We start from the raw sequence: 14,784 nt of genomic DNA on the forward strand, positions 1-14,784 counted from the left end.
AGGCTATTTGTAGACCACCAAAAGTTGCTCAACAAGTGCCCATTGTTGTGATACCCAAATAATTGGGATGGGTGGGTTGTCATGGGCAAACCCTTTACATACATTGCCTCCCTGAACCTACATAAAATTTTTGAAGTGCCCATTGGGCATTCAGTGTGTATTCGGCTGACCACTTGTCACGAAGCTTGGAATTGCTGGAGGGATCCTGGGACAGCCTGTGATTGGCTGGTTTACCCTCTAGGCAGGTAAGCTTGGTTGCCAATGAGCTTGGTTACCCATAGAAGTACTCTCCCCAAGCATGAAGTGGCACACGTAGGAAGGAACGTTTGCAGCTTGGGCATTAGGTGTGTAATGGGTTGGCCACTCCCTTGGTGGAAACGTTGCTCTCCCATTGGTTAGGATGGTTGCCCAAGATGCAAACCTGCTCCAATGGACGCGTTGCTCTCCCATTGTTAGAATGGCCCATTCAGCCTCTGTAACCAACCTAATAAGGTTGGGTTCACAGCGGGTGGCAACCGGCCTTCAAAATGATATGTTAAGTGCCGTCATCCTAAGTGGACCAATGAAGAGCATGCACTTTACACGTTACGGACAACTTAGGGTAGCTTCACACCACCCGCCTAGACACCCTCAAAAAATGGAGACTAGGCTCGTGGCACAAGGGGCTTGCCGAGCCCAGATGTCTGACACTTAAAAAAGTGTTCATCATGTGAAGGCCGCCCGGTGGTTGACAAAATAAAGGTGCGAAATGTGCTAACTGAGAATTGAACCTTGCTAGCTGTCCCATCCTTCCACTAAACCAATCAAAACTCATTGTAAATTAATGATATCATTTTTATTAAATTATGTTGGCTGGTGTGAACATAACACCACTTACCTATTTCTTTAGTCCTTCATGACCGGCGGGTGGTAGGAGGGGTCAGACAAGAGATGGGCGTCGATTGTGTTTGTTCCACACATTCCAGGCCAATGAGCCGTCTGATCAACATGTGAGTCGGAGGATGATCGGCGCCCGATGCTTTTTTTTACTGTTGTATTGAAATTGAAAGTGCCAATAGAGCCCCCATACGAGGTGACCAAGATAGAATCCTGAGCTGCCCTTGGAACTTGAACTCAGGACCGTGGCACACAGACCCACACATTTTAGCTGCTTGGTCTAAACGCAGTGAGCATTGTCCTCGGTGTTGTTAGACAAGAGATGTGGGTGTTGTGACTATCCTACACGCTGCAGACCAGTGAGCCGTCTGATCAACATATGAGTCGAAGGATAATGGCCACCTGGTGTGAACAATGGACTTGCTGGCAATATGAAGTTTTGGAAGGGATGGTTGGAGTGGGGTATGAATGGAGCCTCAAAAAGCCCATCAAGGTCAAGGGTTGGTGCTCCTCTGAAAAGGGTGGAATGCGACTCCCAAAAACTGGTAGCCGTACTTGCCACATGGCGACCACCCAACCCCTCCCCAATTCCGGCGGGAAGGGCCATGTGTCGGTCTTCCGGGTCGGAATCCGACCGGGTTTGGCTCCTAGGTCTACCGGCCGGTCGCCGCCGGAATCCTGACGGATTCCTCCGGGGAAAGGCGTCCCCATGGCGCTTCCGTACTCCATCTGTGCAGAGAGTTTGATTTCTGTTGGAGGCAGCTATGGCGGAGGAGCCAGCTATGGACGACGACGACGACCTCGAATCTCACATCCTCAAATGCTGCCATGACCTCCTCCTCTGCCCTTCCCCTTCCTCTTCCCTCGCCCATCGCCAGCTTCAGACAATGGCTCAATCCTCTGGTGCTCGGGCCTCCCCCGTCCTCCTCCGTTTCCTGCGCCAGCCACACCTCCCCGATAGCGCTCTCGATGTCCTCGCCCAATGCATCGCTCACTGCTGCGGTGCCTGCTCCGCGCCGGCCTGTAGTCTCACCTTCACATTCTCGCCGTCCCTCAGCGTCCAAGTAGGCTTCTTTATTGTACCCTGTTTGGTTGCTTGGCCGCCATCTGGTGCCTCCCCATATTTGGCTGGGGTGATCTGGCAGATTTTCGTGTCCTCACTGCATTGCGCTCCGAAATCTGCTACGACTGTTGCCCGTGATCGTCATCGACTTCCTTCCTATTGCGCCTGGAGAAGAAATTTCAAATGAAGACTCGAGAGAGGGCGTGGTGAATGGAAAGGTTTACGATCCGGTGGCGAAATGACACGTATAAATTGGAAATATACTGATACATTGGATAAATTAATTATTGACGGTTTTCCGAATCGTTAAAGCTATTCTGATAGAAACAAGTGAGTGCAAGTACTCGTGAGCACTGTCCTGAGAGGGACGAGTTGATTTGGGAGAGAGAGAGGTGCCACTCAGAATAGAAAGTGTAAGACGTGGCCTAAAATAACTGGAGTGACACTTTTTAAGAAAAAGTGCACTGCCTGCAGGGCAGTGCTAATAACTAAGACCCCGCCGATAATGGCTAGTAGTTTAGTGGAAAATTTCTTTGGGTAGTTAGTCCTTAGCTCCACAAAAAATTCAGGGCATTGATATAAAATACTTATACGGGAAGCTCATGGAAAACGATATTCACGGGGAAGTAGTGTGTGCCCTATTACATCGGGGCAGCAGCAAAACACATGGGGAATGAATGCTCTTATCACCGTTAGTTGACAGTGTGTGAAGATGAAACTTGTGGATTAGTACAGTCCTTATGGAGTGAGAAGAAGCTACGTTCAGTCTATATGAACTGTTTGAATTACATCTCGAGGGGATGCTGTATCTAAATCTGGAAGAAGCCACAGCCGTGTAAAGCAAGCTTGTCTCCTATCACCTGCTCTTTAAAATGGCAAGCTGGAAGATTGGATTCTTTTTCTTAGATGCCTTGAAGAAGTTTTGCAAATTCTTGAATATGCAGGAAGCTAGATAAAAGTAATACAATGGTGATAAAAAGGAGAGAAATTGCTTTTAAACGAGTAGATGTGAAGGAGTCAAGATGGAGACCATGCCTATGTACAATATCTAGGGTTGGATTTGTAAAGTAATAACGTATAGGAAGGGTTCGTTGAAGGCAGAAAGCTCTTTACATGATGAAATAAATGCAAGACGATCCATACGAGTCAGCACCATGGGGGCAGGGTTGGCCAAACAATTTGAATTCTTTTCTATATGTGAACTTCCCATTGATCCCTCTCTTTGAAGTCAATCCTCTCGATCTCGATCTCTGAGGTCAATTCCCAAAATCCCACACGATATAATCTTTGTCTTGAACAAAAGAGGTTGGGATGAAGTAGAGAATTGCTTTTGCCAAGGAAAGAAAGAGGGTGAAAAAGGATTTATGAGATGGCTTTTTTTCTCTAAGGTCTAGTAACTTTGATGTGATGTAGCTTTTGTTGTCTTCCTTTGTTTTCCTCAGTGCAAAATGACAGCAGTTAGCAGTGCGGTGACTCAGTATCTACTCCTGCTTAGATAGCAAAATCCTCCTGGCTCTGTGGCCTTGGAAAATACTATCCCAAACGAAAAAATTTTCAAGTAAAAGAATCTTGGCAAACGATTATCCACAATTCTTGATTGGAAGAGAAGGCCAAAGCTTCTTGCTGGATGCATATCAGTTGATTGTGCCTGCAACAAACTTGCAATCAGAGAGCAATACTAGTCCAAATGGCCTCTTGCGAATTCTGAATAAGGAATTCCATACCTAATTGCTGTAAATCCATCACGGTATCTTCTTCAACAACCGCTTTTCCTTACCTCACCATTTCCTTACTTTACATAGTTTTTGGCCTTTTTTGCTCTGAATCGGAATCGTTTGAGTTTTTCCCAGAGACAAATAAAGCAAAAGCTTCATCTGGAAAGGAGAATGCAGTATTGATTCTCTTGTTATTTGTTCGATTCTAGAATTCAAATTCGGAGTTGAATTAATCCCCTTTTGATACCTGAACTTTGCCCCTTGATCCCTCTCTCCAAATTCAAACCTCTCAATCTCGATCTCCAAGGTCAGTTCTCGCAGTCTCACATAATCGATCGTTGCCTGGGAACAAAAGAGGTTGGGATAAAGTAGATAAAGAGCAGACACCAGTACAACCCTGGCATGCGCGCTCCATACTAATAACCCCCAGTTCTCAAGCTGTTCCTAGACTGCCTACCAAGGGCTAACCACTAGCTCGGACCTTTGGGATGCCCCACTCCCAAGGGTGAGGTCCATGCAGGAACTGCTCACAAATGAGCCATAATCCCACGTGTATCACCTCATGACCAGGTCAGACCTCTATTCACTAGCCACATTATGTCCAAATAACATAGGACATAAGAAGGCAGGTTGAGGCAGAATGTAAGACTTACTGACACATCTTTTGGTGGTGCTACAAGTGCTGAAACTTCACATGTATCAAGAAAAGGAAAAGAGAAAGTGGATCAGCAATTTGTAATGCCTGACTTATGTGCAGGTCATTGCTATGTTAATGCAGATAGTGGCTCAGTGGCTCAGAATAGAGCCTTGATGAGGAGTTTGGGATACCAGCAGTTAGAACACTCGGTGTGAGGAAGACAAGAGCAACCATGAAGACATCTGACAGTGAGCCAGTTGTGTGCAGGTCTACTTAGGGTAGATACTCTATTGTTGACAGGTTGAGATATGATGGGTACACAGCCCATCATTATGCATATGTGGTACAAGAGGTAGAGCTCACTTGTTTTGAGAAAGCACTTGAAAAACCTGAAATGGGAAGATGCCATGGATAAGGAGATGGCAGCACTTGTGACTAAATGCAAATGAGACATGGGAGGTAGTGCCATTGCCTAAGGATAAGAAGGCAATTGGATGTACAAAAAGGGTTTTATGACATGGCTTTTCTTTTTGCTAAGGTCTAATAAGTTTGGCTTTTATTGTCTTTATTTCTCAGTGCAGATCGACAGCAGCTTGCAGCGTGGTGACTCAATGTCTACTCCTGCTCAAGTAGCAAATTCCTGTGCCCTTGGCAAAAACTATCCCAAGGGGAAAAATTTTCAATTAAAAGAATCTTGGCAAACCATTATCCCATCAAGCACGATTCTTAATTGGAAGAGAAGGCCAAAGTTTCTCACCGGATGCATATCAGTTGATCGTCTGCAAGGAATTCATAACCAGAGAGTGATGCTAGTCCCAGTGGCCTTTGTGTCCCAGCTCCCTTCCTCGATCACTCTTAAAGTGCAAGATTTATTCCAGAAGCAGATAAGGTGCGATCAGCACCTTGAACAGTAGCGATTCTTCTTCAAGAGTCCAGCAAATTCCCTTCCAGTCATGCCATGGGAGCTCCTCGATGCCTACCACGATCAGCAGCCCCTATCATGACTGCGACTCCTTCATAGCACGTTTATTTGTTATGCTCAATCACTTCCTTGTCTTTGTCCACTTGGTCGCCTTGGACAACCGCTCTCACAATTTTGCCAGAAGGGGTAGATGACAGCAAAAACTCCTCAGTAGTATTGTATAAGGAGCTAAACATTTAACAAACAAGCTGCTCGTGAATAGTCTGCTGTGACACTTATGTAATGGTTACAACAATTAAGAGCTTTTCCTTCAAATCTACCCAGCCATGGATTCCACACAACTCTCCTGCAGATTGTTTATCCTTTTCACTGCATCATCGTCTTTTTTCTTAGTTTTTTAGGCAACTGTAGAGGATTCAACTGAGGTTGTGTGGCAACTTCAAGAGTACTTCCGGTTGGGTCAAGTGTGACCTAGTAAGTCACTGTGGGGTGCTGGGGTGCTTTTGGTTAAGAAGAAAGACACGTCTATGTGTCCATGCCTAGACTATAAAGGTCCAAACAAACTGGCCATCAAGAATTCGTTACCTTGAATGGATGATCTCATTGATGGGATTTTTGAAGCTAAGGATTTCGCGAGTGGCTCTCGTGAGTTTGAAACTGCACTATGTTGTGTTTTTAGAGGATGAGTTTGGAAATGTTCCTGGATTCATCTAGGTATATGCTTTTGTCGTATTAGTGGACATGCAAATTTCACCTTGTAAAGTTTTTGTCCAAGTTGCGGCTTGCTAGTATTGCGATATTTCTTTCTATCTTAAATGGTGCGTTGCCCTATGTGCTAGATTTAGATTTAGATGCTCGTTTGGGAGAGACTAAAATGAAATTGTTTAGACTTCACAAGCGGTTGTAGCTTGAATGAAGAGATTTGGACTACTTTTTGATTAGCCCTCTCTTGTAGTGCTAGCCTTCGTCATGGCTGAGTTTGCCCTTCACCTCCGGAGTGCCGACAGAAACTCAGTACGAAGACTTTGTATAAATGGATGCTCAAGTATGTGTGGGTTTGCGGATTTGTATGTGTGAGAGCATACTTTTATACTATGGTCTACACCCACTGTTGGGCGTTGATGACATCAGTGGGGATGTCATAGTAGCTAGTCCCTGCTATGCGTGATGGAGTTTATGGTTTTCAATCTTATGAGTGACTCTTGTGAGATTGAAACTGTACTATGTTGTGTTTTTAGAGGATGAGTTTGGGAATGTTCATGGATTCATCTAGGTATATGCTTCTGCCGTATTAGTGGACATGCAAATTTCACCTTGTGAAGTTTTTGTCCAAGTTGCGGCTTGTTGGTATTGCGATATTTCTTTCTATCTTAAATGGTGCGTTGCCCTATCAGCTAGATTTAGATTTAGATGCTTGTTTGGGAGAGACTAAAATGAAATAGTTTAGACTTCACAAGCGGTTGTAGCTTGAATGAAGAGATTTGGACTATTTTTTGATTAGCCCTCTTCTGTAGTGCTAGCCTTCGTCATGGCTGAGTTTGCCCTTCACCTCCGGAGTGCCGACAGAAACTCAATACGAAGACTTTGTATAAATGGATGCTCAAGTATGTGTGGGTTTGTGAATTTGTATGTGTGAGAGCATACTTTTATACTATGGTCTACACCCACTGTTGGGCGTTGATGACGTCAGTGGGGATGTCATAGTAGCTAGTCCCTGCTATGCGTGGTTTTCAATCTTATGAGTGACTCTCGTGAGATTGAAACTGCACTATGTTGTGTTTTTAGAGGATGATTTTGGGAATGTTCCTGGATTCATCTAGGTATATGCTTCTGCCGCATTAGCGGACATGCAAATTTCACCTTGTGAAGTTTTTGTCCAAGTTGCGGCCTGTTGGTATTGCGATATTTCTATCTATCTTAAATGGTGTGTTGCCCTATCAGCTAGATTTAGATTTAGATGCTCGTTTGGAAGAGACTAAAATGAAATCGTTTAGACTTCACAAGCAGTTGTAGCTTGAATGAAGAGATTTGGACTACTTTTTTATTAGCCTTCTCCTCTAGTGCTAGCCTTTGTCATGGCTGAGTTTGCCCTTCATCTCCAGAGTGCCGACAGAAACTCAGTACGAAGACTTTGTATAAATGGATGCTCAAGTATGTGTGGGTGTGTGGATTTGTATGTGTGAGAGCATACTTTTGTCAGTGGGGATGTCATAGTAGCTAGTCCTTGCTATGCGTGATGGAGTTTATGGTTTTCAATCTTATGAGTGACTCTTGTGAGATTGAAACTGCACTATGTTGTGTTTTTAGAGGATGAGTTCGGGGATGTTCTTGGATTCATCTAGGTATATGCTTCTACAGTATGAGCGGACATGCAAATTTCACCTTGTGAAGTTTTCGTCCAAGTTGCGGTCTATTGGTATTGCGATATTTCTTTCTATCTTAAATGGTGCGTTGCCCTATCAGCTAGATTTAGATTTAGATGCTCGTTTGGGAGAGACTAAAATGAAATCGGTAGCTTGAATGAAGAGATTTGGACTACTTTTTGATTAGCCTTCTCCTTTAGTGCTAGCCTTTGTCATGGCTGAGTTTGCCCTTCACCTCCAGAGTGCCGACAGAAACTCAGTACGAAGACTTTGTATAAATGGGTGCTCAAGTATGTGTGGGTGTGTGGATTTGTATGTGTGAGAGCATACTTTTATACTATGGGCTACACCCACTGTTGGGCGCTGATGACGTCAGTGGGGATGTCATAGTAGCTAGTCCCTGCTATGTGTGATGGAGTTTATGGTTTTCAATCTTATGAGTGATTCTCGTGAGATTGAAACTGCACTATGTTGTGTTTTTAGAGGATGAGTTTGGGAATGTTCCTGGATTCATCTAGGTATAAGTTTTTCGTGAAGATCGATTTGGGAGTGCACTATCATCTGATAAGGGAATTTGAGAAAGATGTTTAGAAGACTACATTTTGTACAAGATTCAGCTATTATTTATGAGTTTGCAGTTCTTCCATTTGGTCTCAGTAATGCACCACCAATTTTCCAATAGTTGATCAACAATGTATTTTGTCCATACCAGGGAAAGTTTGTTGTGGTCTTTCTTGATTACATCTGGATCTATTGTAAGTCTCTTTTAGAACATGGACACCATCTGCATAGAAAAGAGCAACTCTTTGTAAGTCTCTTTTAGACCATGGACACCATTTGCATAGAAAAGAGCCTTCTCCTTTAGTGCTAGCCTTCGTCATGGCTGAGTCTGCCCTTCACCTCCAGCTGTTATAAGATTTCTTGGAGAGCAAAAAGCAAGAAAAAGCTAAAGGCTAATTTTGCGTGAAAAGCAGTAAAAGCTGAAAAGCTCAAAAAAGTCTCAAAAAGCAGCAAAAAGCTTAAAAACGAATTTAAAAGTTGTGCTAAATAAATACTTTTTAATTTTTTGAAATCAAAACCACTCTACCCCTAATTAATTAATGGGCCTAACACAAATGCACATTTAGATTTACTCTGATCAAAACTTGGCCTAGACAATTCCGAATTTTCCCAAACTGAACCCGTCCTTTAGCTCTTGATGTGGCTAACACAATGGTGCACATGTGTGACTGTGTGCTAGACCTAGCAGTACTGACGGTTATTCCTCTCGTAACTCTTATGCGGATAGTTAGGCTAGGCTATGTGTCAAGGATTTTCAGATTCTGAAGATGCCTCTCGGTTTATATGACGTGATCTGCCTTCATTGAGCTAAGCATCATTGCTTAATACTCCGAGGCTTACCCCCAGAGCCAAACTGAAGGTGCTAGGAATGAACTAAGAGTATTGAAGGCCCAGTGGGTGCTAGGAAACCATAGGGGATGTGTGGAGCATCATCATTCTCATATGGCATGTTGATAATATAATATCAGGTGGAGGGTGATTGGGCAAGGAATAGTCATTCGACTCGTGACTTCACGAATGTGAAGTCCACCCCATGCACTAGCTCCCATCATCTTGTCACGAGATATGACTAATATGGATCCATCACCATACTGAAGATGGTGTAATCAAGACCTCACCAAAGACGGTAAAATAATTAAGTCATACTAAAAGATGACAAATGACACTGAAGATGAATGACGTCAGGCTGAGGATGACATAGACGTACTGAAGGTGCTAAAGGCTATACTGAAGGAAACATAAAGTAGCCTTTAAAATAATAAGAAAAAGGATAGATTAGAGCTCCTCTCTTTGCTCGCGTTGTTTTTGTTTCCTTTTCTCCTGTGTATGTGCACTTGTGTGTGACTTCTTTGAATTTTTTACATGCTTAAATGCTTAGCTTTTGGCTTGTTCTTTGAATCGCTGCAATTAATAAGTGTAAAATTATAAAAAGCTAAAAACTAATTGTGGGGGTTTATATTTTTTGAAAACTGCTCATAATAAAGTTAGCTAGCTTTTAAAATAACACAAAAAGAGTAGAAGGAAGCTTCGTTCTTTTCTGGATTTGTTTTTATTCTTTTTCTCCCGTGTGCTTGTGCATGCGCGAGCATGTGTGGTTCTCTCGTCTTTGATCTTCATTTGTCTTTTGGTTTGGTTTATATTACTAAGCTCTGAATATGCAGAAGCCTCTAGAGTCCATCAGACTATGGTCACCATGAGATTATAATCTTTGCTTTGGATATTAAGCTTCAATGTTCATGCTTACTTGTTTCACATTGGTATTAAGACTTTCAGTTTACTTTGAAGTTTGATTATTTTTATACATTCTCTTGATTTTTGTTATTCTAACAAGTTATTCAAAGAGACACGTTCTGAACATATTGTCCACATCATTGGACTTTGCATTGACGCTTGAAGACCCATTATCTAAAAAAGGGAAATTTCAAGTAGTAAGAGTGACAAAAATCCTGGCATTTGCAGCAGTTTGAAGAATATCTGATTCAAAATATCCAAGAAACAAGGAAATGCTTGGTTGGGTGACTTGTCAGATTCATTTACTGGCTTGTTAAGTGTAACCTTTTCATCAGTTTCATGAGGCGTTGGTGGTGCTTACAAGAAACTAAGGAATGCTTCTTGAGCAACGTTGTTGGCAGGACAGATTCATTGGTTTGCTCGTGAATAATGTTGGTTTGGCATTGTCAGAACCAACTTCCGATGTATTTGGTGAACCTGATTTTCAAAATATGTTGAGCTTGCTCTGGGACCTACAAAGTTTGTGCTGGTAGCAAGTGCTAAGGGTGGGGCAAAAGTACTAAGAGAGAAGCAAGAGGACTGGTTGATCTTGCAAATTACTCCATCTCTTTTTCATAAGATTCTAACTGGAATTTTGAAATTATATTCACAGGTAAAGGAGATGGATTATGTGAAAGGGGGACTTGGTTGGAAAGTCTGGGGCACTGCTTTGCTTTTGTCTTGGAAGCTTGTGGAAGTGCAGGAAAGCTTTCGGGGTAAACGCATACTGGAGCTTGGGAGTGGTTGTGGCCTTTGTGGCTTACTGGTTGCAAAGCTAGGAGCTGCCGAGGTTATTTTGTCTGATTGTGACCCTGACATTATTTTGAACCTCTGCTACAATGCCTTTCATCTCTGTGCAGAGAATTCCTCAACAAGTCTCAAGGCACCATGTAATGCTGGCAGTCCTAGTTTGATTAATAAAATATCCTGTTATGATTACACATATGAAGGAGGTGCAAAAGAGAGTGCCTGTGATGCTTACCCTTGCAGGGTTCGAGTGCGCTGGCTAGACTGGTTGGATGATCCTTCTGAATTCCCAAGCAAGTTTGTGAAAGAACTAAATGAGGCGAGGTCACAAAACTTGGCTTGCCTTGAGAGCTTTTTCTTGTTGATTTGATTTCCCACTCAGACAATTTCTTGTTTGATGGGTATTAAAGTGTTCCATAAGATCTGTACATCCTCATTTGCCAACTGCAGCATGTTGCACCATCAAAGCTACCATCTGTTTACAAACCTGCATAAAATGTCAAAGTGATAGAAACTACCAATTTTAGTGTTTGTGTTTTCCCTTTCACTTAGACAGCCTTGCAGTGTTTCAAGAATGTAAATTTTCCTGGAGAGTCTTGTATGTTGGAGATGACATTGAAAAAGTCTTTGTCGATTCATAGGGTTTAACTTTTTGCTGTGACCATTTTGAACTAGTGTCTATCTTACCATCTTTGTTAAGCTTAATATTCTATGAATATACCGTTTGCTGAGAAAAGTAGAACCCAAAAAGTTAACACCTCAAAGCCAGTTTTCATTGTCATGATTGTTTTGTGCTACTTCAGTTGCACAAAATAACTCACTGCTTTGTAAACAGAAAAAGAATGCTATATATGTTTATGATGCTGTGGTGATTTCTTGAAATCTTTTGAGAGTCACCGTTATTTCTTTTCAACAGAATGGTACATTCCATCCTGCGTTGGACATGAATGATAAATTCGATTTGGTTATTGGAAGTGATCTCATTTATAACCACTACACCCTGCAGTCTTTGGCGGTAAGTTGTATCATTATGTATTCTCATTTCAAGATATCTAATTATGGTCGTGTTTGCATGGATTAGTTTTTCCCCTAATCTGCTTGGCAATTATGTATCATATATCCAGGGGGTAATTCAACGAAGACTATCAAGTGTAAATGGTCAGGCGCTTTTTGCTGCACCAGTACGAGAACCTAAGGAGTTGGACGACTTTTTGAGAGAGTTGGATCAGCTAGGAATGGACACACAAGTGGAACACTGCAATGAGCATCAGTGGAACAAGTGCATGGCTGCTATGGGTGCAGTGCAGGAAGGAGGTACCCTTCATGGTATAGATCAATATGAGGGAGGTTTAATTATCGTAAGTGTCACACATAAGGTGATTTTATAAGTGAACTGCAGCTCAGAGCTAAAAAAGAATGGTTTGGATAGGCTGTTCCAATTCCTCTTTTTGGGGGTGTGTGTGTGGAGCGGGGCAGGGGGGGGGGGGTCGGGGGTTGTTGCAGTCAGATAGCCAATCCACTCGCTTGTGTATTCTTATTTCACCTTTATACAACATGTAAACTACTCGGTACTTTCTATCAATTCAGACAACGGATTTTGCAGAGGCGTTTGAATGAAATGATTGCGAGTTGCCAAACACATATACTTGAACTTAAGAAAGACTTATACAGCTTAAACACAAAGTGACATCATTGGAAATTGCAATATGATTGAGGGGCCAAGACGCCCCCCCCCCTTAGCCAGGCTCACTTTATTCTTGAAAATGGAGATACAAGACCAAGGTGCAATGCACCTTCCAAACTGATGAACTTAGTGAAAGCCTAGGACCTAGATACAAGACTCAAGAGCATATGTACAAGGTAGACAACAAAAAGGAGGACTCCAAGCTCAGGTTTCAACTCTTGGCTTGCCCAATCCACAAGGAAGAAGTTTGCAACAATCGCCACTTACATCCAACATTAGAGGCAAGCACTAGTTTCTAGAAAGATAGTAGAAACAACATGAAATAGTGTTGTAAATGAGATAAACTTGACAATACAGACTCCCTTCGTGACTTGATCATTTTGTAGATGAAGTCCTTGATGCCTCTGAAGCTATCTTGGGTGAGGAGAGTGTGGAAATGGGACTGGAATGAAAACAGCTTAGAAAAAACAGCGTGTAGGCTAGAGAGAGAAAGCTTTTATGGAGTGATAGCTGTAGAGAGAGTGTGTCAATGTTGATCCCAAGGGAGGGGATGTAAGAGAGGAGCTGTTGCTGTTCCAAAGGTGCACAGAAAGGCAGATTTTTGCAAGGGAAATGGGCTGGAACAATTTTACAATAGAGAGTGAAAGACTGCAGCAGGAGAGAGAAAGGGATTGTGGCTGCTCCAGACTAGGAGAAGGAGAGAGGATGTTGCTGCTGTTCCAGAAGAGCTGAGAGGGGGCAAATTTCTGGAGAGGAGGGGCTGGAAATGGAAAGAGAGAATGTGCTGTTGTAGACAGTGTTGCTGAGGTGAGAGAATGGCCTGGGGAGAAGCTGGCTGCACCCAAGGAGCTGGAGAGGTTCTGCTGCATCAACCAAAAGGAGGGAGAAGAAAAGTGACGAATTTTCATGTAGGGAATGAAGGGGAGAGGCCTTCTTTTATAGGCTCAGTCCCCCCCTCCTAGGCTTAGAGTGGAAGGTGGACACTTGTCCCTGATTTTTGGTGGGCTGCAGTCCCAAAGAGGACAGTCCACAATCTGCCCCAAATCTGCCAGATTTGGGGCTAGACGCTTGGCTTGCATGCCCTGCCACTTGCCATGCATGCTGCCACATGTGTGGGACAAGTGGACTGACCTGCCAGCTTAGATTCCATGTGGCAGTCTGCCACGTGTCACTCCCAAAAACCCTAAAATTTCAAAGTTGTCATAATTTAATTTTGATCGCACCCACGGGTTCCTAACAGCTTGGACTATCTATTGACGTACTCTAAGGTCATAATTGAGCCATACTGAGCTCATTTGTTTGTCGTCTTATCTTGCATTACCATTACTCTTGGCATGCTACTAGGCCCACACCCAAAGCTCAGGGAACATTCTCTTGAATGGTTCCTAGGTCAGTATGCAATCTGTGCATTTGATTGGTCCCATGTTTGGGTACTCAGGTGGGGTGTGGTTTCCAGATGTCCCTCTTAAAGAGAGGCCATCACTCTTGTGGGTCACTAATGCCCATAACCCCAAGCAAGGGGGTCCACCTTCAAATGCTAGACCTAGTCCCCATTGACCGTAACTGAACAGTAGGAAAACATTTCATTTCTTAATAAGCATACTATTGAAAAACAAAAAGAAATAGTACCAAGCAAGTGGATACATGTTGTTGAAGCAGGATGACATTCCCTCCGTCTTTCATTCGGTTGTCCTCAACTAAAATGCTTCCTCATAAGCATCCAGGATTTCAGGACACTCCTGAAATGTAGCTCTGTCCACCCATTGGGCATCGGTGGATGGGAGCCCTCTGAACTTCAAAAGGTACATCTTGCGAGTCATGCCTCGACGTCCTGTAGTGAAGTTATGGAGAATAATTTGCTCTGGGATCAACAAGATCTGAGTGTCCTCTACTTCAGGTGCATCATCCAGTGTGGGCTCTTGAGGTGGTTCCCCAATGAAGGGTTTCACCAAGCTTACATGGAAGACATCGTGGATCTTCCAATGCTCTGGAAGTCTCAATCGGATTGAGACATCATTTATTACCTACAACACCTGAAAAGGACCATAATATTGAAAGGATAGCTTGAAGTAGATGTGCTTTTTGCTCACTTTGGTTTTTAATCGGGCTTTCTCAAATTTCAATTAGACCCATTGGCCTTCTTTCACTGCAAACGCCCTCCGTCTTTTATTTGCAGCTGCTCTTTGTTTCTCCTATGCCTTTTGAATGGCTGCTCGAACCATGGCATAAGCAGAGTCATAATCCTCCACGAATCGATCAACGGCAAAGATTTTCTCTTTTGTTTGCATGAGTGGAGTTGGTAAAGATCTACCATATACAATTTCGAAAGGAGCTTTTCCAGTGGAGGAATGAATTGTGTTGTTATAAGCAAACTCCACAAGAGAAAGGAATTTCTCCCAAAAGGTTTGTTGGTCATGCACACAAAATTTCAGCAAATCCAAGAGTG

General features: G+C 43.0%; 1 protein-coding gene across 2 annotated transcripts; it reads left to right on the plus strand.

Annotated features, from left to right (window-relative positions):
- Nucleotides 1–1,618: 1,618 nt before the first annotated feature.
- LOC147905972 (protein-lysine N-methyltransferase rrg1-like) lies at nucleotides 1,619–12,098 on the plus strand. 2 transcript variants are annotated; one of them, XM_087375984.1, is made up of 5 exons: nucleotides 1,619–1,940; nucleotides 10,521–10,623; nucleotides 10,768–10,973; nucleotides 11,571–11,669; nucleotides 11,779–12,098. In XM_087375984.1, the coding sequence occupies exons 1-5, from the start codon at nucleotides 1,641–1,643 to the stop codon at nucleotides 12,040–12,042; spliced, it is 972 nt and encodes a 323-aa protein (XP_087232110.1). In that variant the 5' UTR covers nucleotides 1,619–1,640; the 3' UTR covers nucleotides 12,043–12,098. The 2 variants fall into 2 exon arrangements, with proteins under 2 accessions (XP_087232110.1, XP_087232101.1); XM_087375975.1 differs by having other exon boundaries at nucleotides 10,521–10,973; nucleotides 11,779–12,097.
- Nucleotides 12,099–14,784: the final 2,686 nt, after the last annotated feature.

The sequence above is a fragment of the Dipteris shenzhenensis genome, chromosome 1 (genome assembly GCF_047967505.1).
Source record: "Dipteris shenzhenensis isolate YYH24624 ecotype China chromosome 1, Dip_SZ_1.0, whole genome shotgun sequence".
Lineage (NCBI taxonomy): Eukaryota > Viridiplantae > Streptophyta > Polypodiopsida > Gleicheniales > Dipteridaceae > Dipteris > Dipteris shenzhenensis.